Consider the following 27,939-nt stretch of genomic DNA (forward strand, 5'->3'; position numbering starts at 1 on the left):
TTGTGACTCTTGCCAGCTTCCTGTCTTGCACCAATCCCTAGCTGCTCCTACTCACTTAATGCCTGGTTTCCTCATCCAGGCTGGAGCAAGTTCAGTTATGTGGTGACTGACTTTAAATTCCACATCATCCTGGGATTTATAGGAAAGATTTCCCAAAAGACTAGGAGACCTGAATCCGAAACTCTTTTCCCCCAGCCTGCCAGGATCACTGAGAGGGAAGGAAAGGGCATTTAAGTTTGGGATATGTCAGGTTCCAGGTTTCAACAGAAGTTACTTGTCAGTCTACCTACATGGAATAAAAAGGAATGGACTAAAAAGGATTCTTAACTGTTTGCTCCATTCCATCTAAAATAATAATAGTAAGAATTGTGGTATTTTTAAGCACTTACTATGTGCCAAACACTAGACTAAACACTGGGGTATATACAAGATAATCAGAATAGTTGCATTTGCTATCACACATGGGGAAGGAAAATAGGTTTTTCAGTGCCTACTTTATAGATGAGGAAACTGAGGCACATCAAAGTTAAATGACTTGCCCAAGGTCACACAGCTTCCAAGTGGCTGAGTTTAGATCAGAACTCACGTGGCCTGATTCCCAAGACTGTGTCATTTTCCTCTTTCCCAGACATAGTTGGCTTCCTAATCTGAATCATAGACTTCACAATCATCCTTATGAATTGAGATTTTTATTAGAATTAATTATGGAGAAAAGACCCAGAGAATTAAACTAGCTATTATGGTCAAAGAGATTTTCTGAACATTTGGAGTGGTTCCTTTTATTAGCACCTACGTAATGCTACTTATCCTTGGATCTATAATTGTCACCTTCCCATAAACATAGACCGCCCCCCCTTCATTGTTACCTGAAAGGACCACAAAGGAGTGTCTAAGAAGCAGAAACTTAGTGTATATTTATGTGTATATATATTCCCACACTTTAAAAACTCTTCCCTAAGGGACATTATTTATCTGTAACACCACTGTCATTATAGTTATATGTTTTTCTTTCCCCCAAAATGTCAAGAGGTTTAATTCCAGTTTTTTCAGAAATCAAATCATAATATGTATATGGGAAATAACTCTCACCTAATAGTGTGTAAGAAATTAGATATAAATGAAAAGAGGTGTGGTAATGGAAGATTAGGGCCAATTTTAAAAAAGTATCAGGCCCTGCACTTTACTTCACAGTTACCTTTTCCGTCAAATGTGTATGTCTGACTAAATTTTGACCCTTAGTAGCATTATCTTCTAATAATAATAGGTGAGTTTTTCTGCATATATTTCCTGAAGTTTATATAAAAAAGCTATTAGAGAATCAATTCATAAATCTTCATTGAGAATGTCAGTCAGTAGAATTTACTGAGCACTTACTATTTACCATTACTATTACTATTTACAGAGGACTATACTTAGCACATGGGAAGGGAGAGTACATCGAAGTTAGAAGACATGATCCCTGCCCTTAAGGATTTTATAGTCCAGCAGACTTATCCCAAGGAAACAGGAAGTGGAGAAGCAGCACCATCTCACTTGACAAAATATCATCCTAGGCTAGTCCACACCTTTCCTAGGAGAAAAATATCTTGTCCTAACTAGAATACCAGCATGACCTAATGGAAAAAGCATTAGCCTGGGAGTCAGGAAACCTGGGTTCTTATCCCAGTTCTGCCACTTGTCTGTGTGACCTTGGGCAAGTCCCTTTTTGTTTCTGTTTTCTTGTCTGAAATGGGGATTTAATTGCCTGTTCACCCTCCCCTGTAGACTATAAGCTGCATGTGGGACAGAGACTGTGTCTAATCAGATTTTATTGTATCCACCTCCATTTCACACATACCAAATATCACAACTTACTATTATTATTATTGCTATTACTATCAGAGGCTTGAGGGAAGAGGAAGGGAATTTCTACCCTTTGAACCATAGAGAAGAACTTCTGCTTTTTAAGCCCCTTCCCCTCTCTCTCTCTCTGCATTTAGACCTACTAGTTTGGAAGAGAGGTGAAGTGACCCTTTCCTAGGGCACAGATTCAATATGACTGATTGATAGCCTCCATATGACCCTTGCCCTTTGGATGGTTTGGATGATTTCAGGAAATTTGGAGTAGATGAAATGATCGGGCTTTGGAATCAGGGCTCATGAGTTCGAATCCCAGCTCTGCCACTTGTCGGCTGTGTGACTGTGGGCAAGTCACTTAACTTCTCTGTGCCTCAGTTCCCTCATCGGTAAAATGGGGATGACGACTGTGAGCCCCACGTGGGACAACCTGATTCCCCTATGTCTACCCCAGCGCTTAGAACAGTGCTCGGCACATAGTAAGCACTTAACAAATACCAACATTATTATTATTATTATTATTATTATCTCTGGAAAATTGTTAGTTTAGTTTAGTGAAAATACATGACCCTGCAAAGAAACCCAGGGAATGCCAGAAGTTTGAAATTTTCAGTTTATCTTGTTGTCTGGTGTGAGACACCTTTTTTTTTCATTTTAAAATGAATATCAGATTCCACTTTAATTTGTGGGTGATCTCAACCATTCACTACTGTTAATAAGAGCCCAAATATTATTTTATGTTTTGTGAAGCAGGCTGAAGCTCTTGGTAACATCACCAGTAAATACTGAGCACCTACTATGGACAGAGCACTATATTAGGCAATAATAATAATTGTGATATTGGGTAGGTGTTTACTATGTACTAAGCACTGGGTGATACAAGAGATTCATGTCGAACTTGTTCTTGTCTCTCATCAGGCCCAAACTCTAAATTGAAGAGAGAATGGGTATTTTTCCCCATTTCCCAGATGAGGAATCTGGGACACAGAGAAGTTAGGTGACTATTTTTGTAGTATTTGTTAAGCACTTACTATGTGCCAGGCACTGTTCTAAATGCTGGAATAGATACAAGCTAATCAGGTTGGACACAGCCCTTGTCCCCTATGTGGTTTACAGTCTTAATCCCCATTTTACAGATGAGGTAAATGAAGAACAGAGAAGTTAAGCGTAGTACAGTGCTCTACACACAGTAAGCACTCAATAAATGCAATTGAATGAATGAATAATTTGCCCAAAGTCACATACATCGGACAAGTAGTGGAGCTAGGATTAGAGCCAGGATTAGAACAATTTATCAGCCGAATTTATTCAGCCAAAGTCAAAATTATCGGAGAGTTTATAATCTAATGGTGAAGACAAGCAGACATAAATTTGTAAGCAATAGGCTCAATAGTGGGAAAATAGGAATAAATTATTTTTAAATGAATAAATAATTTCCATATATGCAGTCCCATCATCTCTAAACTCTCATTTGTATCAGAGAATGGGAGAAACAGATCTTTTGTCTGTTTTAGTCAGACATCTTCAATTTTAAATTCATTTCAGCCCCTGAGATTTTGGCATTTCCATCTGAGGGGGATTATTGTGGGTTTTTTGCATTGGGATTTTTGGCAAAAGCTAAAATTTTAAGTCAAACTCAAATATAAAAGTCTGAGCCTCTGAATTAAGTTACCATAATTGTGTCTGGATAGAAGTGCCATCAAAGCATAATCACTGATCATTTCCTGGCATGAAGATGGGATCTATCATTAACGATAATGATGACTCTCACATATAATGCATGATGGTTTATTTTCTTGTTTTGACAAAGCAAAAGATCTGAGTAACTAATAAAATGATCTGAATTTTATTTTGCATTTCTCCTGTATCTTCAGGCCAGCAATGAAGAAAAGACCATGGCCAAGTGGACAGTGCCCAGCTCTGGTAGTCAGAGGACCTAAATTCTAATCTTGTCTCCACTATGTGTCTGCTGTGTGGCCTCAGTTACCTTATCTGTAAAATGGGGATTAAGACTGTGAGCCCCGTGTGGGACATGGGTTGTGTCCTGCCTGATTAGCTTGGATCTACTCCAGTGTTTAGTACAATGCCTGACACATAGTAAGCACTTAAAAAAAAACAAAGAATTTCTCTAACTTTCCAATTTCAAATTATCAGAACCTGTACGAGGGCAGTGAGGGGCCTTCATCATACTCTTCTTGCATCTTTGTGAGACCAGGGGGAATTTGGTGAAGGGGCAAGAAGAGGAAGGCAGAGGAGCTGTCCAGGGAAGGCCATGGCTTCTCTTCCTGGAGCTATGCCTAGGTCTGCACCCCCTTAGCATAGCTTAGTGAGTAGAGCACAGACCTGGGAGTCAGAAGGACCTGGGTTCTAATCCCAATTCTGCCACTTGACTGCCGTGTGACCCTGGGCAAGTCATTTAACTTCTTTGTGCCTGAGTTATCTCATCTGTAAAATGGAGATTAAGATTGTGAGCCCCATGTGGGACATGAACTAGATCCAACCTGATTAGCTTGTGTCTACCCCAGCATTTGTAAAAGTGCCTGGTACACAGTAAGTGCAAAACAAAGTCCACTGAAAAGAACAAAAAAAAACCTGCCTCACCGTTACCTGCCGTGCCTGCCCACAGTGAGCAGAGGGCTTGAGCAGCCTAAGGACCAGAATCCTGGCCGAATTCCCTGGCCGCCTCACCCCTTTCTCAGGCCCTGCTAAGTAAACATGTTAGTGGTTTATTAGTAAACATGCTAATAATAATCATAGTTGTATTTAGTAATCACTTTCGATGTGCCAAGCACTGTGCTGAGCAATGGAGTAGAGTCAAAACAATCAGAGAGTTCTTGCCCCACATGGGGCTCACAGTCAAAAGGGGAGAACAGATATTCCACAGATGAAGGAAAAAGGAGAACAGGCATTTTAACTCCTTTTTATGGATGAAGAAATTGAGATCACAGAAGGTGTGACCTACCCTTGGTCACATGGCAGGCAAGTGGCAAGCTGGGATTAGAATCTGGTTCCTCTTTCCTCCAGTCCTGAGATGGCTAGGAAGCTACCGAGATGTTTTCTGGCTCTCTTAAACCTTTGGACATATCTTTTTTATAAACAAAGTGCAGCAATTTAATATTTTTTTTCCTTGAGAAAATGAAGCCAATGTTTCACAATTTGAGAGTTTATTTTCATCAGGCCATGTTGGGAGAACTTCTTAATAGTTTACTTAACAGTCTTCTTAACAGTCTTCTTAACAGTTTACTTGCAACTTTTGCAGAAATTAGGTTCCATCATTTTACATAGTAATTTGGTCCATTTTATGTATATAGCTCTTAGTATGAGAGAGACCTGTATTTAGGGAATTTTTTTTCTTTAATTTCATAAGGAGTAGTTGCAGTCTATGGTGCCATACTTAAGGAAAATTACACATTCAGGGCTTCTAAATTGGAATGCCAAATTATAGGACATTTTAATTATTATGTATAAATTACAGATTCAATTATTCTTAAACTCTTTTGAGAAAGCTTCTCTAATAGGGATTCACTGTAGCCAAACAAAAGATTACCATGAAAATACTCTTCATGAAACTTAATAAATAATTCAGATTATATAATATGGGAGTGAAGTAATATAAATAATATGGGAGTGAAGTAATATAAATAGTGGGATTTACAAAAACAGCACCTGTTTTGGTTGGAAGCTTGCAGTATTTGTTACAGATTAAGAATAATTTATTCTAGGCATGTTTTAAATTCAGTACTATAACTTGATTTTGTAATGGTTTTCATTAGTTTTTGTTTGTTTTTTACTATCCATAGTAATAAGGGGTTGGAATAGTCTGAATAAATGAAACCCAGAAATAATGCAGATTTCTCATTTTAGTCAAACTTTCAACCTCTTTTCTACCAACATAAAGTATTTTTTAACCAAAACTGCATTTGACGTTGAAAAATGAATAGGTTTAAGTACCATTTTATCTGTAATAATTATGATAATAATTATGGTATTTTTTCATCAATCAATCAATGGTATTTATTGAGCACTTATTCTTTGCCAAGCACTATACCAAGTACTAGGGTAGATACAAGATGATCAAGTCTGACAGGCCCCGTGCTGAGGCATGCAGTCTAAGTAAGAGGGAGGACAGGTATTCAACCCCTTTTCATAGGTGAAGATATTGGAGGCTAGAGAAGTGAAGTGACTTGCCTTAGGTCACAAAGCAGACAAGGGGAGGATCCAGGATTAGAACCCAGGTCCCTTGACTCTAAGGTCCTTCTTCTTTCCAGGAGACCACGCTACTTCTCCCTTTTGCATATGTACCCTCTGCTAGGATGCTGAGGAGTTCCATGGTACCCAAAAGACAGACATTATAGGGGAGATGGTAAAGAAAAGACCTGAATTCTCCACCACATAGATATTCAGGCCGTGAATACTGGAAAGTCTCTCTATGTATGCCGGTATCACGGGAATTACATGCAGGCTGTCTTAACTCATTCTTTAACTGTCACTGACAAAAAGAAGGTGGAATTTCCAGAGCTGTTCTGTGTACCAAGGAATTCTGTTGGCACCCTTTCCCTGGTTTTCCAAGTACACACACTTCTGCCAAAACACGTGTTTTCACTATGATTTTTGGCTAGAAGGCTGTTAGAGAATTAAGCAACGTTCTTCTAACAGTACCAGTGTGTTGGGATGCATTGTGGCCCAGCGTCAGAAGAAACACTTGTGAGAATCCAAGTAACATTGGACATGGGTGTGTGCAGCGGTACTAGTTTTCCTTAACATGGGGTTTTACAAGAATACCCCCCCATTAGAGAAGAACTGGGTGTATCACTCAATTTGAGAGCAGATTTTAGACATGTCAATTGCTTTCCTGTCTTCTGGACATGTTGTGCTCCATCAAATGAAAGAGCATTTACCTTTCACATCCCCTCATGCGGCTGTGCTGATTACCCATAATAGCGATCCCAATGGCAGTTTTAGAAAATTTACCACCTATTTCAGATATGGTGTAGCTTAGTCGAAAGAGCACAGGTCCAAGAGTCAGAAAAACTTTTGGCAGTTTAAACCTTCAGTCTTATCCAATTGAGAAGCTGTGTGGGGTAGAGAAAAGAGCACAGGCCTGGGAGTCAGACTACTTGGTTCTGATTCCAGCTTTGCCACTTACCTGCTTGATGATCTTAGGCAAGTCGCTTGACTTCTGAGCCTCAATTTCCTCAACCGTAAAATGAGGATTAAATAGACTGTGAATCCCATGTGGACAGTGGCTATGCTTGGTCTGATTATTTGTATCTACCCCAGTACTCAGTAACGTGCTTGGCACATAGCATTTAACAAATACTATTACAGCGATTATTATGGTGCTGGTTCTATCAGCCAGATTGCTTTTTCTTGAAACTGCATAGTTCTGCTGTAATGGGTCATCTCTTTGTCCAGGCGCTGTGACTTTTCTCTTCCCCTTCTAACAGCGTAGCCCCTATATTCAGTGCCATAACTAGGTACTTTATACCAAAGTTCTCTCCTCCGCCTCTGATCTCTCTTTCATCCTCAGTGCTTCCATAAGGGGAGATGAGCACTGACTCTAACAGTGCTGCTCATGCACTGCCTTTCGTTTCCCTTTTTCTTCCTTCTCCCATATGTGCTCTCCCCCCAGTGGTCAAGCCATGGGGCCTGAACTGATCATTCATTCATTCATTCAATTGTATTTATTGAGCACTTACTGTATGCAGAGCACTGGACTAAGTGCTTGGAAAGTACAATTCAGCAACAGATAGAGACAATCCTTACCCAACAATGGGCTCACAGTCTAGAAGGGGGAGGCAGACAATAAAACAAAACAAGTAGACAGGTATCAATAGTATCAAAATAAATAAATAGAATTATAGATATATACACATCATTAATAAAATAAATAGAATAATAAATATGTACATATATACACAAATCCTGTAAGGTGGGAAGGGTGGTAGAGCAGAGGGAGGGAATAGGGGTGGTGGGGATAAAGTCCTCTAGTCACTCCTATCTGAGCTGCCCAACTCACCCTTTCCTACTTACACCTCTGCCCACAAAATTAAAAGCTGGGAATTTTTCTTTCTCAACCTGAGTCTAAATGTGAAACAAATAATGAAGTTTTCTGATTTTCTACATTCCATAAAAGTATACCTTCAAAAGGATATTGTTTAGAAGACCCCATTCCTCAAAAATTGCCTAAGGAAAATGATTTGAGAAACAATTTTCAAACACAAATTCCTATGGATTTGCTTCAGGATAATAGTAATAATCATGGACCTTAGAATGACCCATTGGTATGCTCTGTGGACTTGGAATCAAAGAGTAGGCTGAAAGGCGTTCTATGTCCCGTTTCCCTCCGTCCCCCCGGCTTATGAAAATCAGGCCATCAGTACAGCTGAATGCCTTATCAAAGTTTACTACTCAGACCATCTTCCCTATGCTTTTCTGAAGCAGAGCTGAACAATGTGGTTTATTGGGTTTGCTTTTGCTGAATACAGGTTTTGGACGGAGGAAGACTGAAAGAATATGATGAGCCATATGTTTTACTGCAAAATAAAGAGAGTCTGTTTTACAAGATGCTGCAACAAGTGGGAAAAGCTGAAGCTGCTGCCCTCACTGAAACAGCAAAACAAGTAAGTGTTTCCGAGAAGGCATAATTAAATTTGTCTCAACAGTTCACTTTTCACATCTTGGCACCTTTGGGTATTGTAACAAATACTGTGTGCTCCACTATAGTTAGGGGCCTGTCAGCTTTTCAATTATAAACCTCCATACTCAAATCTCCATAACTAGGCTTAAAAATATAACCCAAGTTAAAATCAGTCTTGCAAAGGCTTAGCCAGGGAGGCTCCAGGTGTGTTGATGACACAAACTTTTAGGAAGATTCACACTGTGAAAAGATGTTCCCACTGTGAATAATTCAGATTATTGCTATTTGAGATTCATGGTAACCTTTTTTTTTTTCAAGAGCTCACATGAAAATTTCCCTTCAATTTTTTTGACAGATCCAGCATTTTAGGTAATGGTCATGCAGAGAACAGATGGTGATAAAATCACAGAAATATACAGTACATTGAAAATATGTTCTTTAATCAATTAAGTACATTTTTATTTGGAAGTTAAAATGTTTTGAGGAATAAAAAACTACAAAGGTGAACTCTTATTTTTTCCTACACCTACCAAGAAAATTCTTATCTTCTTGGGCAAGTTCTTATCTTCTCTTAGAGCACCCTAATATTCTTTTAAATTTGCTTTCCAACACAGATCACAATCATTTAATGTCATTTCAGGAAATGGTCATTGTATTACTAGGTAAAGCCTGGCAAGGGATGTGGATTCTCCACAGATAATTTTAAAACTTTACATGCATTGGTTGGTCTGTAGGATGGATGGTCAGGTGACTTGACATAAACATGTCTGTTTACTGCAGGTCTAACCCCTATCTGATGCCAGACACTTTTAGTCTAGTTTCATGTATTCCTTCTATTCACCAATTCCCACCCTGGGGATGACCCCCATTCTCCTCCCCAAGGCTGAACACTTAATTCTACAATATCCCCACTTGCGGTGAGGGGGAAGGGGGAAGGGAATGGTCAGGCATGGCACCAGTGGGGGAGAAGCCAGATGAGAGAAAACTGAAGAGCTGGAGCCAGGGATTTTTCCGCGCCAGCTCACTCCCACTCCGGAACTATGCCGGGCTTGCTACCGCAGCAGACAATTGTACTGGTGGCTGTCTGCCTACCTGGGTGCACTGCCACCCAGTCCCCACACCAGTAGGAAAGAAAACTAAAAGGCGACTTCCTTTTCACACCGGTACAGCCATTCTGGCACTTTGCCAATGGGGTATTCCAGACGACTGCAGCTTACCGTCACCCCTGGTAGTGTTATCTTTGGAAATGGAAGGGATAAAAGCTACATACTCATGTACATGGGCCACTCACCTGAGGCAGGCAACAACCTAAGTATGTCTCAGACTAAAGTTCTCATCATAAAACAGATCGTAGTAAAACCGGGCTCCAGAGCACTCTAAGAATTTCACAATTCAAAGCAAACACTCCCCTGACAGATTATATGAAAGGCATGGAAGGACAACATTGTTATCCCCTTTTGACAAACTGGGAATCTAAGGCAAAGTGAAGTATAGAGTCTGACCAAGGAGTTCCCAAATAGTGTTCCACCCATCAAACCTTCATTCTTTTTATTCTGTATGTACAGTTGCTATTTTGATGAGGTCCAGGGACAGTATTAAACACAATGCTATGCCTAACATGAAAGAAATCATAGAGGCCAAACAGGTGACCTCATCCACTGAACTAATAGTTTCATTGAAAGCCCTGGAGTAACCCTAGTTCTGACATTTTACATAGGTTAACAATTTCTTTCGGTGTGTTGTACTATAGAGTAATAAAAAAGTAACACCTAGTGATTATTTAGGGTTTTATTTTCAACCTACTTTTCAGCCACTGATTACTCCTCCAAAATAGACCAATATTACTATGCCATTTTAAGATGAAACGATTGGCATAAAGAGAGGTTAAGTGACTTGCCCAAGGTCAGCAATGAGTCATGGAGCAGAGGTGGGACTGGAGCTTTCAGGCTGGGTTTATCACTGGAGTTAAGGTCTTTTGCCAAGATAAGGTCTTTTGCCAAGACAGTTGAGTCTCGTTAGAGTTTGCTCTGAGTACTGACCCACTGTCAGTCTTTTGTAATTCTCCCCTCTATATGGAAATTCCATAACAAACCAAATGCCAGTCCAAGTTAATCATTTTTAAGAAAGATTGTCCAGCTTGGGGGTTAAGGCAAGATGATAGGCATCTGGCAATCATTAGTTTCAGGAGTATTACTCAAGTCTTCACCAGATTTCTTGGAGGGCAGTATGTTTATTGTAGTGATGGTATCGTGCCCAATGGACAGTGGAAATTCAGCTATTTACTCCTGTGTTGCTGACTTTCTCTTCAAAGCATCTAAAAGTCTGTTTTAGTAAACCCAAATCAGCAGAGATTTGGGGCACCATCTCCTCAGGGAAAGTAATGTCATTCACCTGTCTGCCCCACCTGATATTTGTCTCTTATTTTTTTAACCCTCACCTAGGTTTCATAACTATTCTTCCTGTTTTCTTCCTCCCCAACCCCTCCACCCCCAACATTATGAAGCATTTGATACCATGACCCTCCTCCATATATATTCAGTAGTAGTGCTCACTCAATACAGTATAAGCCACTTTGAAAAAGTTGTGGTGAACTTGTGCAGGCCTTATAAGGAAAATCCAAGAAAGTTTCTCCTATATTTATATTACTGAGGTGGCCTCTCACTTAAGTGTTTGTGCTTATCAAGGATTCTTATTAATTTCTATTTGGTAGAGAAATACATGTTTTTCAAATCTTCATGAGAAATCTATTAATGAATAATGAGCTATAATGAGGTTGCTTGAGGTTGCCAAAACTGTACCCAGCTTTTGGTGGGGAAAGACCTACATTTACCTTAAATCAAATAATATATTTTGCTAGGGAAGATAGTGTTAGGATGAGCATGTATGCCCCCAGAGAGGAAACAGAAAACAACACATGATACTTAGATTTCCTACACACCATTGGATTCTTTGTTTTTTAAACCAGATGTTTACAACATTCTTGGTTGTATATGAAGTCTCATATCCCCAAATATTCATTCAGTAGTATTTATTGAGTGCTCACTATGTGCAGAGCACTGTACTAAGTGCTTGGAATGTACAATTTGGCAACAGATAGAGTCAATCCCTACCCAATGACAGGCTTACAGGCTAATCGGGGGAGACAGACAGACAAAAACAATAACAATAAATAGAATCAAGGGGATGTACATCTCATTAAAATAAATAGGGTAATAATGATATATACAAATGAGCAAATGAGCACAGTGCTGAGGGGAGGGGAAGGGAGAGGGAGAGGAGCAGAGGGAAAAGGGGGGAAGGGGGCTTAGCTGAGGGGAGGTGAAGAGTGGGACAGAGAGGCAGCAGAGGGAGCAGAGGGAAAAAGGGACGCTCAGTCTGGGAAGGCCTCTTGGAGGAGGTGAGCTCTCAGTAGGGCTTTGAAGAGGGGAAGAGAGTTTGGCGTAGGTGAGGAGGGAGGGCATTCCAAGACAGCGGGAGGACCTGGGCCAGGAGTCGACGGTGGGATAGGCGAGAACAGGGGATGGTGAGGAGGTGAGTGGCAGAGGAGCGGAGCGTGCAGGGTGGGCAGTAGAAAGAGAGAAGGGAGGTGAGGTAGGAGGGGGCAAGATGATGGAGAGCCTTGAAGTCAAGAGTGAAGAGTATTTGTTTCGTGTGGAGGTTGATAGGCAACCACTGGAGGTTTTTAAGGAGGGGAATGACATGCCTGGAGCGTTTCTGCTGGAAGATGATCCGGGCAGTGGAATCAAGAACAGACTGGAGTGGGGAGAGACAGGAGGAAGGGAGATCAGAGAGAAGGCTGACACAATAATCCAGCCGGGATATTATGAGAGCCTCTACCAGTAAGATAGCCGTTTGGGTGGAGAGGAAAGGGCGGATCTTGGCGATATTATAAAGGTGAGACCGGCAGCCCTTGGTGATGGATTGGATGTGTGGGGTGAATGAGAGAGCTGAGTCAAGGAGGACACCAAGGTTGCCGGCTTGAGAGACGGGAAGGATGGTCGTACCATCCACAGTGATAGGGAAGTTAGGAAGAGGACGGCTTGGGAGGAAAGATAAGGAGCTCAGTTTTGGACATGTTGAGTTTTGGGTGGCAGGCGGACATCCAGGTGGAGACGTTCTGGAGGCAGGAGGAGATATGAGCCTGAAGGGAGGGGGAGAGAATGGGGCGGAGATGTAGATTTGTGTGTCATCTGCATAGAGATGATAGTTGAAGCCGTTGGAGTGAATGAGTTCACCAAGGGAGTGAGCGTAAATGGAGAACAGAAGAGGGCCAAAAACGACTGTGTTGATAGCACTCACAAATACCTAAGGGGGCATGTTTCATACAAAAGGTTCAGGTTAGTGGTAATATGGGACTTAACTTATGACACGTGTCAGCCTTAGCTAGATGGTGCATTTTCTGTTTTAAAGACTCAAACAAAACTTTTCACATTCTTCTTTGAAAAAATTACATTTGAAGTCCTTTTTCACCCAAAAGCATTTTTTTAGATAAGAGCACACAAATCTTGACATTATTCCATTTTGTTATGCACATCTGTCAAGGAACAGAGATATGATACAGCTACTAAAAACTGATGATTGTGGAACAGTGAAACTTGACAGCATTTCATTTCCTTTATGTTCTGATTATACATTTATCAGGAAACCTGTATCTCTTCTAGTTCAGCTAGAAATTGGTAGATTCAAGAACTCAAAGGGTAGGCAAAGAACTGTCCTATTATTTGGTATCATCTTACATTTTAGAGAAGTTGCTTGGTTGAGTCATTGTTAAAGCTTTTGCTTCTCTTTTCATTATTGTGGTGCACTATCCTCAGATCACATTTCTATAGGTCCTATAACTGCTTTGCAGCACAAATTAAATGCCAGGGAATTTCATACGTATGCCCCGGAGTTTCAATGCTTGTCAATCATAGTTTATAAAATATAGGGATTACAACCTGATATTACCATCCATAGCCATTGTACTCATTTTATGTGGGAAAATGAGAAACCGCTGTGCAGGTGTTAGCTTTCACAGCCTCTTTGTCGTCCCGTTTTTAATTCATCTCCATGTTTTGAGCCAGTAAAATGAGTTAACTTATCAACTTAATGCAGTGATAAAATACATCTATTAATCTGAATGATCGGAACAGAGGTGAATCTACAGGTTGTATGGGATTGAGCCCCACCCTGCTGCAGATCCTATTGTAATGGCCCTAATTTCTCAATGGGACAAGTAACCATCCTGAAACTCTGCCTTAACTAGTACAACTCTTTAGACTGCCCTAGAACTCTCGAAAAGCAGTGAGGTTTAAATTGATACAGTGTCTAATAGTGCTAAGCTAAAAGTACTCTTGTGCTTATTTTTTTCCTTTTAGGTGTACTTCAGAAGGAATTACCCAGAAGTCACCCAGAATGGTCAGATGACTGGCAACACTTCCAGGAATGCTTCGCCAGGATTGATTGTTTTTGAGACGGCATTGTGAGCACAAGGAGGCAAGAATGTTCTGTATCAAATAAAACTCTAATCAGCTCAACACTAATGACATTTGCAGTGATTTTGCACCCTAAGACTATATTGCATTTTTGTTACTCTAGGAAGAAAAAATGTAAATATTCAATTTACAGTAGTTTCTGTAATTTTTTTTCCAGCTTCACCCAAAAATTTCAAGTGCTAAGAATCTAGAGAGTGCTCATTTTTTATTTAAATGTCACAATTGCAGATTTGTTTTCACAACCAATTTGGAGGTGTGGGGTACCAATTACAAAACTACCAACAGGTTCATGTGCCTTAGAATTTAAAGCTAAAGTCCCACCTATAGGGTACGAACTGAATTCAAAACAGAAACTTTTTTTTACTTTTTCAAATTAGTGTTTTCAAATAATATCAGGGATTCCATTTACTTGAATGCTGCGTGAAGTTGCCACTTCTCTTGCCATTTAGTTTTACTGTGAGCAGAACTTACATGTTTTTAAATACCCTCTGTTTGAAATAATGTCCCTAATGGAGAGAGAATAGGACAAAACACCCATGCCTTATTTGTGCTTTGTTAGAAGCACTTAGATGTAGTTTGAATATTTTTGTCTTTATTGTTTTCTTTTTACTGTTAGAGTGCATAAAAGCACCAGCAAATTACTTTTAGGAAGGTTACAATGCACACTTCAGTTATTAAAGTTGTTGTTTCTTATCATTTCAATCAATTGTATGTATTGATTGCTTGCCTAGTACAGTGTGCTGCACACAGTAAGCAATCAATACATACAGTTGATTGACTGATGACAGAGTTGTAGACACAATCCCTGCTCTCAAGGAGTATACAGTCTGTTCTCACCATTAGAGTAAGAAGCAAAGTAATATGTGCTGAAATAAATAGCCCATGTATTTGATCTAACTGTGGAAGTGTTGAACAATGTCTTGGTTTAATCATTCATCTTTCAAATTGGTCAGAGTTATATTAATCAATACCATTTATTGAGAGCTTACTGGATACAGAGCACTTTGCTAAGTGCTTGGGAGAGTACAACAGAGATGAAAGACACATTCCTTGCCCATTACAAGCTTACAGTCTAGAGGTTACAAAGGGAAAATGAAGGCTTTCATTTTATATGCTGCAGTTTCTAAAAGAAGTCAAATAATGGTAATGTATTGTCTCAAAACTCAGTTTTTAATCCTTATTTCTTGGATGGTTCCCAAAGAATTGCATATGTCGATCAAGAAAAAAATGACCTGCAATACATGGATAAGCCTGTTATGAGCAGACAGCAGATGGCTTTGGGGGGTGCCTACCCCATAAATCAGACCCTTCACTGAATCAAGCCTTAAAATAATAGCAGGTGACCAAAACATATTCAATGTTATGTCTGTCATTTGAGCATTTTTAATGTAATTATATTTTAATCATGTAAAAAAGTTGGACAGAGTAAATCTGAGAGAACACTGGTACTGAGGACACCTGTTAAGAAAGTGTAAGTAATACGAAATGTATATCTCTGTCAATTTAGTTAAAGGTTAACTGCAGTTGTACAAATACGTAGTTCTGGTTTTTTCAGCATGGTTATACAATTAGCTTTTGAAAATGAAAATTCAAACACAATTGAAATAAATGATATATTTCATCTCCAATGGGATTGCTGATTTTTTTCTTAAAGCTATGTCATTTTAAATCTTTATTAGACTAACTATTCAATGGAAAAATGTTTTGCCAGGTCAAGATGACTACCTTCCCATTGATGAAATCTGAATCATCGCATGGAATCTGGCAATTAGATAGGATCCAATTGTCGAGGCAAAGGAAAACAAAGCAAACTCTGTCCAATTCTGACACTGACCAGAGATTCCTTGCTACCTTCTTGAAAACAGGGAATCTTTTAGGGAGCAGCTGTGGGAGAAATAGAGGATCAAGTTCAAGTACAGCCAGGTTGAGTCCTTCTCTCTTCAGTCGGAACACCTGATTTTGGGGAGATTCTTTCTGATGAGAGCAGAACGGGAGGAAGACGGAGTGGCCCGGCACAGGGCACTGGTGAAGCGATAAGCACTGGACAGTGTCCCATTTCCAATGGAATTACTTCAAAGTGGATGCTTTGTTTATCTGGTACGGAACCTCCTAGTCCAGGATGGCATGGTGGCTTAGAGGTCAGCTGTTGCTCACTTGCATGGTGTCAAAGAGTGGATGTGACCCTGAAGTGGCACCTGCCTCTGCCTGAGTCTGGACACCAGGCCATTCTAGGGTGGGGATGATGGGAAGGCAGGCAGTCCTCCTGCTGCTCTCTCTCTTTCAGCCAGTCACACAGTGCTTGACAGAAGCTGGGGGCCAGTGGTGATGCCTTCTTCCTCACCGGGCAGCAGGGGGAGCCAGAGCAGAGCTTGCTACCTACCACACTTTTAATTGCCTCCACCCCGCCCCCTACCCCACCCCTTTCTCAGGTTCTGGGAAGAATAGATTTTTCCTTTCACTCCCAGATGAGAGTTTAAAATCCCAAACTCCCTCAGGAACAGAGGAAAAATTCAAGTCTCAGCTGAAAACCTCAGGCACCAAGAAGCTAGATGAGTGTATTAGTCAGCCTATAACACATTTAAAAGAGTGAAAATGCAGCCTAAGGCCACTCTCTCCCTCCGCAAAGAGAGTGAGACGGAGATGTATAGCTTCAGGGTTTTTCTGTGTAAAGCTTGGTTTCTCCTCATGATTCGAAGTAGACAGGTTTTAAATCTGTGGTCTTTGTCAGCACTCTAATTCACATTTCTCTACTGGGTAGGTGGAGAATTTGGGTGTAGTTTATTCTAGTGCCCAAGCCACTCCTATTAGCCCTAAATCTAGATGGCTTCTAGCCAAGTTCAGGAATCTTAGTTCATCTTATATTGTCCTCAAGTGGGGGTCCAATGTCATAAAAGTTGACACAGTATCAAAATATGGAAGTTCTTGTTGTGTTTTGGATGGACTCCCACTCACATTGTCTTATCACATCGTGGCAAAGGAAAACTATTGGCTAGCTGCAAGTCCTGTAGTGAAATTTAAAATTAGAAATCATTTGGTGCAAGATCGTGCCCAATAAGCAATTTCTTTAGAAAATTAATGAAAATTATGACACTTATTAAGAGCTTACTCAGTGCTTAAACCCTTGGGTAGGTATAAGGTTACGAGAGCAAACACAGTCCCTGTCCCACAGAGAGCTCACAGTGTATTTTATCTCCATTTTACAGATGAGGAAACTGAGGTCCAGAGAGGTTAAGTGACTTGCCCCAGATTACGGAGTAGCCAGAGGCAGAGCAGGACTAAAGCCCAGTCTTGTTCAGTGCTTCTTATACTAGGTTACATAGAGATCCTTATTAATACCCAATTTCCTGGCCCAGCCTCTCACTTCTGGAAAGGTGCCAACAGACTTCTGAGTGGAAAAGACAGTTTGGGTTGATCTAAATTTTACATATATATACCTATATCTAACAATGATGGATAGCATCTAAGTGACCTTCTCATCATCTCTGGAAGAAAGGAAAGTAGTTTTAAAACCAGCCCAAGTTTCAGAGTTGTTGAGAGAGTCCTGCAGTTGGAGGCAAGCAGGCCATCTTTGTGGTTGAGAATCCTCCTCCTTCTAAAATGATATTTTTGGAATAATTGATATTGTTTTAGAGGTATGGAACCTTAAGCACAGACATGTTAAATGGTTCTGTGGTTGCTCACACAGCATTTCAGCAATTTACAAGTTTCTATTAGCTGTAAGCTTTTTATAATAACACTCTGTATTTATATTGCACCTTTCATCTAAGGATATCAAAGTGCTTTACAAACGGTAATTAATTAATCCTCACAGCATCCGTATGAGGTGGTTAGCTTAACTCTCCTCACTTTACAGATAGTGAAACTAAAATAAGAGAAGTTAACTGACTTGCCTAAGGTAATACAATATTTTGCAGGCAGAGCCAGGAATAAAATTTCTAAACCTTGATGCTCCCACCCTCTCCCCTTGGTCATTAGGTGGGTTTGGATCTCAAACACACTTCGGTGCTATTTTCTGATATGTAAAAATACTATTGCAGAGATGCTAAATTCCCAAAGGACAACTAGATTGTGTTATTTTTTCTCAATACGCAAAATTTAATCACGGATTCATGGACACCATCCTGTTTGAAAGGAGCAATATAACCTAACACTTAATCTAGAAATTAATGTTCAGTGACTGTATTCCTGATTTACCTTGTGACGTTTAGCACAACTTTGATAAGTCACTTCATATTTCCATGCTTTCGACCGCCTCCGCCTAGAAAAGAAAAGGTTTTTGTTTAAAAAAATTCTAAAACATTAATGTTTCATACAAAGACTTGGTTTGGGATCTTTTTAGTATTTATTGAATACTTACTATGCTTTGAAACATTTTAGGAAAATTGACATGGAAATGATCAGGGCGAAAACAAAAATCTTTAAAATTGATACCCAACTGCTTAAATTTGTACACAGATATATGTGATTCCTAGTGTCTGTAATATTTTATTTAGTAAATTCACTACGCATACACTTTTTTCTTGCGGCTAGAGAATGAATGTGCCCACAGTATGTTCACTTATCTGCCTAGCATTTGAAGTAAGAGTGCTGTAATATGTGTAGGGCAATTTGATGTCCAAAGCAGAACTCCTTATCTTCCCACACAAATCCTGTTCTTCCTCTGATTTTCCTATCACTGTAGACAGCAGTATCATCCTCAATGTCTCAAAAACCCATAACCGTGGCATTATCTTCAATCAATCTGTCTCATTCAACCTACACTGTCAATGTCACAAAATCCTGTTTGTTCTACCTCACAGCATTTCTGGATCTGGCCTTCCCTCTCCAACCAAACTGCTACCATCTGATTCAAGCACTCATCATATACCACCTTGACCACTGTATCAGCCTTCTTGCTGACCTTCCTGCCCCATATCTCTTCCCACTCCAGCCCTTACTTCACTGCTGCCCCAATCATTTTTCTGAAAAACAAATAAGCCTAACTCTCCTTTCCCCTCTAAAACCACTAATGGTTGCCCATCTACCTCCACATCAAACAGAAGCTCTTTGCCATTGGCTTTAAAGCACTCAGTCAGCTCTCTCTCTCTCTCTCTCCTAACTTACGTCACCAGTGATCCCTAACCCAATCCACACACTTCATTCCCTTCAATACCAACCTACTCTCTGTACCTTGATCTCATCTATCCTGCTACTGTCCCCTTGTCCATGTCCTCCCTCTGGCCTGGAACTCCCTTCCCTTTTGAATCTGACAGTCCACGACTCTCCCCACTTTCAAAATCCTCCAAAATCTCATCTCTTTCAAGAGGCTGTCTCTGTTAATGATTTCACCGATTTTACCCTATTTGTACCTCCCACTGCATTGCTAAAAGACTATTGACTTCAATAGTCACCCCAGTCCCACAGTATTTATGTACATATCCATATCCTCTATTATTTCCCCTATCTGTTATTTAATGTCTACCTGCTCCTATACACTGTAAGCTCTTTGTGGGTAGGGATTATGTCTGCCAACTCTATTGTACTGTACTTTCCCAAGTGCTTATTATAATGCTTTGCACACAGTAAGCACTCAGCAAACATCATTGACTGATTTGATGAATAGACATTTAAGCTACAGTGTGTACTAATGCAGTTTAGTACAGATTTCTCTCCTATCACAGGGGTTAAATTGCCAAAGGTTCCAGGCACTGGCAAAACAGTTGTGGAAAGAACAAAAAGCTTGTGGGAAAAAAATGGCTGCGTATGTAAAATTCAAGAAATCTTGTGGTGGCCAAAAAAAAAAAGGCATTGTAAACCTGAACCAAATTGTGACCACTATGAATAATAAAGGAAACTTCAGAGGTTAAAAATCAATTTTATTTTGACTACTCTTAATTTTTTAAAATCAAACACTAATTACTTTAGAAAAAGTAGCTATAACTATACTGTTGAATAAGTTACCTTTCCTTGCCCTCTTCAAAATAGCTAACATGCTTTGTAATGATAGTATTTTTTAAGGGCTTATTATGTGCCAAGCACTATGTTAAAAACTGGGATTGATACAAGAATGTCAGGTCAGACCCAATCCCTGTCACATGGGGCTCAGAGATTAGGAGGGAGGGAGAAGAGAAATCTTATCTCCATTTTATAGATGAGGAAACTGAGACACAGAGAAGCTAAATGTCTTCCCAGATCACCCAGCAGGCAGGTGGCGGAGCTGGGACTCAAACCCAGGTCCAGACCCCCAGTTTCATGCTCTTTCCACTAGGCAATGCTGTCTCTCTATGCCTGATGCAGAGTAAATATGCAGAACTCACAGTAAATTGAGAAAAATATGGAACACCAACTAGATCTTAACTGCCAAGAGCAGAACTCAAAAGTTAAGTATGAGTCTTGTTGACTTTGCCCACCCCATCTCTATGTAAATAATCACATCACTAATTGGAGGCTTGATGCTGATATGCTGTAAATAGCTCAATGGAGCTTCTTGTAAAACAAAAATACGAGTGATAATAATAATAATAATTGTGGTATTTGTTCAGCCCTTACTTATTACAGTGCAAGAGTAGATACAGTCAGACTATATCCAGGTCCTGTCCTGCATAGGGCTCACAATCGAAATAGAGAGAACAGGTGTTTTATCCCCATTTTACAGTGTTGAAACTGAGACACAGAGAAACTAAGCTAATATCTTGAAGCCTCAAGGCAAGCAACTGACAATGCCAGGATTAGAGCTCAGATAGATTCCTACCATATTAATAGCTGCCTCATAATGATCTCCGTTGTTCCTGAATAATAATGATTACAATATTTATCAAGCACTAAGTGCTAAGCACATTTTCCCTAGGCCCATGTTGCTTCCCAATTGATCTGCTTTCCTATCCTGAACACATGACAATCCATTCATCTGTGTCAATCCAAATGGTCAAAAGAGGTCTCCATTTGTGTTGTCTCCAAATGTGGCAACTGGATGATTGGATGAACCACATGATATTTTTCCTCCTTGACACCCATTCTAATGTTCAGTATTATAACCCATTAGGAATTTATCCAACTCCCTCTTAAACCTCCTGACATTTTGTGCTTGCCAAACTTCCTGCAGTAATAAATCCCATGAGCTTGCTGCTGTCTGAAGAAGTTTTCCCTCCACAAAGTGGAAACACTGTTTCCTAGACAATTTTACTTGGCTGTTATAAATTATCTGCTTTCTTGTAAAGTACACAACATTTGAAAGCAATCCTTTGGTTAATTCTCGTAAATGTGATTAGTGCAGAAGACAAAGGCTTTGTTGATATGTCGTTTCTTGTCTCCAGATAAAGAAGTATTCACAGAGAAACTCACCTTGGCAGTTAAGGATAATGGTGAGAAATGAGATTGTCTTCACTTGAAAAAGTGGCTATATCAATCAATCAGTGGTATTTATTGAGGGCTTACTGTGTAAAAAACTATCTTTTCTCATCCCATTCCTTTTGGAAGCAGAGTAGCCTAGTGGAGAGAACTTGGGCCTGTGAGTCAGAGGACCTGGATTCTAATCCCACTCTGCCTTGTGTCTTCTGTGTGACCTTGGAAAAGTTACATCACTTCTCTGAGTCTTAGTTACCTCATCTTTTAAAATGGGGATTCAATTCAACTCTCTTCTCCTACTGCCTTCTACCTAGACTGTGAGCCCCATATGGGGCAGGGCCCGTGTCCAACCAGATTGCCTGGCACGTAGTAAGTGCTTAACAAATGCTATTATTATTATTATATCTACCCCAGTGCTTAGAACTATGCTTGGCACATAGTAAATGCTTACCAAGTACCATAATTATTTTCTTTATTGTTATCCCACATGTTTTCCTAAAAAATACACTGAAAAATAACTGAAAGTAATTTTTTTCTTTAGATTGTCTCATCTTCAGTGCCATTCTACACCCAGACCATTGAAACATAATGAAGTCTTGCTATCACTTTCAGGAGGGAGAACACCAGGTACCAAAATTCTGTGTGTGGTCCATGTTTGGTTTCATGCTGAAGAAGATAATTATGTTTCTGATATAGAATACTACAGTTCAGCTCAAAGATAGTGTAGTTCCTCAGATATGGTTTCTACAGATGGCATAGTTTGCAAGAGGATATTTACTAACCCTTTATTAGTAAGTTTCTGTTTAGGAATTGTGTATTTTGGGATAGGTTGAAGAGGAGACGAAGAATCATGGGCCATTTTTTCTTTCCTTCTCTAAGCAGCACTTTGATGCTGAATAAATTATTATTCATTCACAACATTTTCAAAACTGTTTTTTAAAAAAAGAAAAAGAACAATGGTGCTAAGTAGTAAAGCTAAAGCAAAATTTGTGAACGGTAATTGTAATTTCAGACTATGCAATAATTAACATAAAATCCCTTTATTTCAGTGCTGTTTTTGAATAGAGAAAAGATTGTTGGGTTGCATTTTGTATTTGTTTTTTACTTTGGTCTGGGCCAACAATGGCAAAATGGATTTTGCTGCCTCTAATTGAGCAGTATTTAAAAATCAGTTATCATAGAAAGGCATTAAGCAAAATTTTCCTGAGGCATGGGAATTCCTCATACAATGGCACCTAATTTACAGGTGGAAGGGTGACTTGCTTGAGACAATAATGTGCCTGAATTTGGACTCTGTTGAGAACAGGTTATATCTATCTCTCCTTCTAGACTGTAAGGTGTTTGAAGGAAGGAATCTTGTTTACCAACTCTTAGCAAGTGTTAAGCCCTGAACAAAGTGCTCTGCTTACAGTAAGCATTCAGTAAAAAAGATTGATTGATTTGTTCAATCATCTTTATTCAGCGCTTACTATGTGCAGAGCACTGCACTAAACACTTGGGAGAGTACCACAGAATTAGCAGACACTTTCCCTGCCCATAATGAATTTACAGTTTAGATTGGTTGGGAGAATGCTCCAATAATCTAGTCCAGTATAAATGTAAAGCATTCGGGAGGAGCATATCTTGGCTGCTGTCTAGTTTCCCTGTCACTAATTAGAGCAGGTCTTTGGTTTAAACATTCTCCTTTAAAATTATTGCACTCTGGAAGGTAGCATCTGGGAAAAAAATGAAAGGAAGGTATTTGTGGGACTAACTGAAGCGAGTGTACCCGGGAATAGAAAACCAGTACATTACAGTATGAAAGTTTCCTAGAGGGTTGCTTGGATCTAACATTTCTGGACTTTTTAGAAATACACAAGAAGCAGCAGGCCCCCTTCCCCCTACCCTCAAAACACACTCTCTAGCACTACAACCAGCTCCTTCATGTATCCCACAGCATTTATGTACATATCTTATAAATTCTTTATCTATATTAATGTCTGTCTCCCTCTCTAAACTACTGTGGGTAGGGAATGTATCCCCCCCAACTCTCCCAAACACTCAATAAGTTTTAATACTTAATACCATGCTTTGCATACAGTAGGTGCTCAATAAATGCCACTGATTGATTGCATGATTGATTCTTGGTCCTAAAGCCTTTGTGACATATGGCCTGATGGATAAGGCATCTGATTTTGGATCATAAGATTGAGGGTTCGAATCCCTTTGTGGTTAGATTTTCTTTAGAAAAGCAGCCGGGCATAGTGGATGGAACATGGGCCTGGGAGTCAGAAGGCCATGGGTTATTAATCTCAGCTCCACCTCTTGTCTGCTATGTGACCTTGGGCAAGACACTTCATTTCTCTGTGCCTCAATTACCTCATCTGTAAAATGGGGATTGAGACTATGAGCCCCACATGGGTCAGGGAACATGTCCAACTCGATTTGCTTGTATCCTCTCCAGTGCTTAGTACAGTGCCTGGCACATAATAAGAACTTTAAAAATACCATCATCATTACCAGAGGCTCATCCGTCATTTCGATTGGAAACTCCATCACCGTAACGCTCTCTCTCACATTCACTCAAAGTTCTTGCCTCCCTCGCACTCACAAGCTCTGCCTAGGCCTGTTTCCCCCAGTCTGGGCCTGATGATGCTTATTCCTGCACTGGTAGGGTTTGGTGGGGCTTCACTCAGTTGACAGGATGCACTGTGTAGGGGTTTGGAAGGTCTAAGACCTCATGTTGCAACAAGACCTGGCCAGAAATAATGGGAAGATGCCAGTCTTTCCATAATGCCTGCTCCAGTGAAGGCTAAGGAAACTGCAGACCGAAGCACCAACTTTACACAGAGAGGAAACCCCCAAAAAGCGGCCCCCTGGAAAATTGGCTAGACTAATTTTTCAGATTTTTACTATTGTGATAATAGCAAATTGTATTATTGGTCTACTTTGTGGTATAGATAATAGCCCAGTAGAGCCTAAGATATGGGAAAGCAATCTTTTTTGTGGTGACAAGCACAGGGCAGCATGTTTATTGATTTTCAAATCCCAATTCAGGTTGTTTGTTTTTCAAAAGCCGGGGTATAATTTTTGACTTGGGGACTTATTTTTAAAGATGCTCCATGTTCATCATTATCATTAAAGTTGAGATATTCTGACATTCAGCATTAGTAGCACTGGGAAAAATTGTATTAAGTAGTAAATTCCAGGGTTTTGAGAAATCCCTTCATATTGCAGTGCAATAAATCTTGTGCAAAATTAGGTTCTTTTGCAGTTTCTGTCAAGCTCCTCTCCATATCTAGTCCTCCTCATCTCACACTATCCTTGCTGTCTTCAGATTGGGCATTTAAATGCTGCTTCTGGGAGAAAAGACAGACACATAGGAGAGAGTGTTTGAGGCTGTGGAGACCCTCTCTGATGGTGCTGCATCTCCCCAAGTTACTGCTGCATTAACCCTCGGCTGGCCACAGTGATGAGAGCTGGGTGGGGGTGGGAGAAGCATGGAGGGAGGGGAAGGAGGGGAAGCAAATCATTATTCCCATCCTATGCTCCATCATTGCCATCACTGGGGAAGGAGCTGCATGGAAGCAGAGATGTAGAAGTGTCAGCCTGGAACTTTAGTCACTGAGTTTCTCTTGCTTCCCTTAGCCCTCTTCTGCTCTTTACTTCATTACCTGCTGTGTTACCTTGGGCAAGTCACTTAAATTTCTCTCTGCCTCAATTTCTCATCTGTACAATGGAAATTAAGCATCTGTTCTTCCTGCCCCTTGGACTGAGAGCCCCATGTGGGGCAATAATACTGTGTCCAACCTGATTATCTTGCATCTATCCCAGTGCTTTGCACAGTGCTTGGCACATAGTAAAGGCTTAACAAATATTATAATTACAAATTACTGTTAGTTCTTGTACCCTTCCCTTCATTTTTTTTCTAATAGTCTCCCACACCCAAGCTAGGAGGCACACACAAATACATAAAACAGAAAAGGCCACCTTAAAATGGAATGCATATGAAATTTGGATTGTCCTCTCAGATCTAAACTCCTTCTTCTAAGGCAGAAATCATGTTTCCCCCATGTCTGGAATACTTTGCAGGGACTTTTGGATTCTTTATGGCCATTCAGTAAATATAAACTGAAGTAATAGCTTACTTTTCGAAACCACTTGTTGAAACTGCGATAATCCAAAATAAGGCTATCATATGATTACAAAGCTTAAATTTCTCTCGGCAATTTTACTTTTCCAACTAAATGAAAGTTGTTTCATGACTTTTTTGGATGACTAGAAAAGTAATTCAGGCCCTGGTTTTGCTACAGTCAGAAATTGCCTGCCTCCTTCCCTGTGACTGTGGCAGAGATTTATCATTAGATTGGGGTGAAAGTGTTTATGCTAGTCTCAAATTATTTTCTTAGGCTACAGTCACCCTTTTTCACTATTTACCTGAGTTATTTGAACAGGTGGTGCTATTTGCTTTGCACAAACTATGATCATTTCTGGCTTTGTTTGCTTTCATCTTGCACAAGGAGCTGGGTACTGAAGACCAGCTCCTGTTGCTAAACTATTCACACCTGTTCCTGTCACCTCTTCACAACTGAAGCCACCAGAAATGGATTTGTCCTACCACTGAATGGGCCAGAAAAGCTTTCCATCTTAAGTCTGTTCATGTCTTTCCAAAGGAAATGGTGCAGCGGTCTGTAGGTCAGAGGTGGGGAGGAGTGTTGGCTTTTCCTCTTCTGCTGGGCTCAACTGCTGCTCCTGACATGGGGCTAGAGAGACGTGTGTTGTGTGTACGTGTGTATGCTGGGACTGGGTTGTTAACGTTTGCTGTCTTTGGGCAGGGAATATGTCTGTTATATCGTTATATTATACTCTCCCCAGTGCTTAGTACAGTGTTCTGCAAACAGTAAGTGCTCAGTGTGTATGTTTACTGTTGTACTCATCCAAGTGCCATTAAGTGTTAAGTAAATACGATTGAATGAATAAGTGCTCTGGATGGACTGACTGACGGACTGCCTGATTGTCTTTCTTAAGGCAGGGCTTCAAGTAGTGGACCCGTCTTCTGTGTCCATCTGAAGAAAAGCTTCTGGATTACGGCTGATGTGAGGGTGGCATTGAGGTAGCTAGCTGTACAGGTGACCTATAATGGGATGGGCGGAGCCCTGCTTGCTTCGGACACTTGGATTCCAGCCGACTCCACCGGACCAGCCGTCTCCGGCTGGGCACATGGTGTTAATACGTTAATTTGTTCATGGGCAGTTGCCCAGGAAGCCCCGGCTCTGGGGGCCCTCGCTCTCAGTGTGGAAAGCAGGTAATGAAGGGCTTCTTCGTGCGCTCCTTGGACGGAGATCACAGGCTCCTCCGCTCAGGGCCTCGAGGGCAGGGCGGCTTACCCGCACACTCTCTACAGAGAGATTACAGGCTCCTTCTCAGGAGGCCTCGGAGGAGTAGGTGCAGGGAGGGCCTTTGTGCACGCTCCCTGGCCAGAGATCACACGTTCCCTATTCTCTCGCCACAGGCCAGGAGCCAAGGGCTTTCACGCATGCTCCCCTGGAAGAGGATCACAGGCTCGGCCTCCCGAGGCCGCAGGGCTGGGAAGGGCTGGGCACCACCCTTTGGGGAGAGATCCCTGGCTCCTTCCCACGAGGGCCCACGAGAGCCGGGAGAGCAGGGAGAGGAGGGAGAGGGGAAGGGCTTCTCCAACGGCCCTGCAGGGGAGATCACCAGTTTGTGGGAAAGTTGCAAAAGAAGCCCAGGATGTGTTCCCAGTGGGGCTTGCTGCTGTGGCTGCCACGGGGAGACCACCCCCACTCCACCCCCACCAACACCAACCCGTGGCAGTTTGCTTTGGAGGTTTGGAGTTGGCTATCCAGCCTGCTTCTATTGGCTCCCACTGTTAACCATATAAACTGGACTAGCTCAGGGAATAAATAAGCACAAGACTGGAAATACTTTGGGTTAGATATTTTCTCAATTCAGTTGCCTCTGAACTGGTAACTGAACATTACTTTAATGAGTCCTCCGGTGTCCTTGGGCAAAGTTCAGTCAATCAGTGGTATTTATTGAGCATTTACTGTATAACAAACACTGTGTTAAAAACTTGGGAGAGTACAGTACAATAAACTGGTAGACATGACCCCTGCCCATGAGAAGCTTCTAGTCTAATGAGGGAGACAGACCTTAAAATAAATTATAGGTATGGGACATGGCAGAGTATAAAGATATGTACATAAGTGCTGAAGGGTTGGGGTAGGCTGCACATCTAAGAGCTTAAGGAAAACAGACCCAAGTACTCAGTTGATGCAGAAGGGAGGGTGATTAGAATGGAGAGATGAGGGGTTTAGTCAGGAAAGGCCTCTTGGAAGAGATATGATTTATTTTCTATAACGCTCCCCTTCTCCTCCCACACAGACCCCCAGAGGAGACTATCCAAAATAGGCCTTTTCTCCAACAGAGCGAGGGGAATACTGGGTGGTGGAATCCCTATCCTGCCTGGATGAGTGGGAGGCCATTGGAGCGTTAATGGATATGGACTGGGCCTGGATCAGTGGTATATTTTGAATGCTTACTAAGCAAAGGGTAGTGGAGTTGAGATCCAGTTTTTCGTCAGTGGGCCACCTGATAGAAATAATGGCATGTATTATGCACTTCCTGTGTGCAAAGCTCCATCCTTGGTGCTGTGAAAGAGTACCT

General features: G+C 40.8%; 1 protein-coding gene across 4 annotated transcripts in view; it reads left to right on the top strand.

The window, feature by feature from the left end:
• The window catches only part of ABCC4 (ATP binding cassette subfamily C member 4), a 252,819-nt gene extending 237,241 nt beyond the window's left edge, over positions 1-15,578 (top strand). For all 4 annotated transcript variants that reach the window (XM_007667967.4, XM_029073683.1, XM_029073686.2 and 1 more), the window contains 2 exons: positions 8,325-8,459; positions 13,834-15,578. In XM_007667967.4, coding sequence (XP_007666157.2) covers positions 8,325-8,459; positions 13,834-13,941 — 243 coding nt within the window. In that variant the 3' untranslated portion in view covers positions 13,942-15,578. The remainder of the gene's footprint in view (positions 1-8,324; positions 8,460-13,833) is intronic.
• Positions 15,579-27,939: the final 12,361 nt, after the last annotated feature.

The sequence above is a fragment of the Ornithorhynchus anatinus genome, chromosome 10 (assembly GCF_004115215.2).
Source record: "Ornithorhynchus anatinus isolate Pmale09 chromosome 10, mOrnAna1.pri.v4, whole genome shotgun sequence".
In the NCBI taxonomy this organism is placed as follows: Eukaryota; Metazoa; Chordata; class Mammalia; order Monotremata; family Ornithorhynchidae; genus Ornithorhynchus; species Ornithorhynchus anatinus.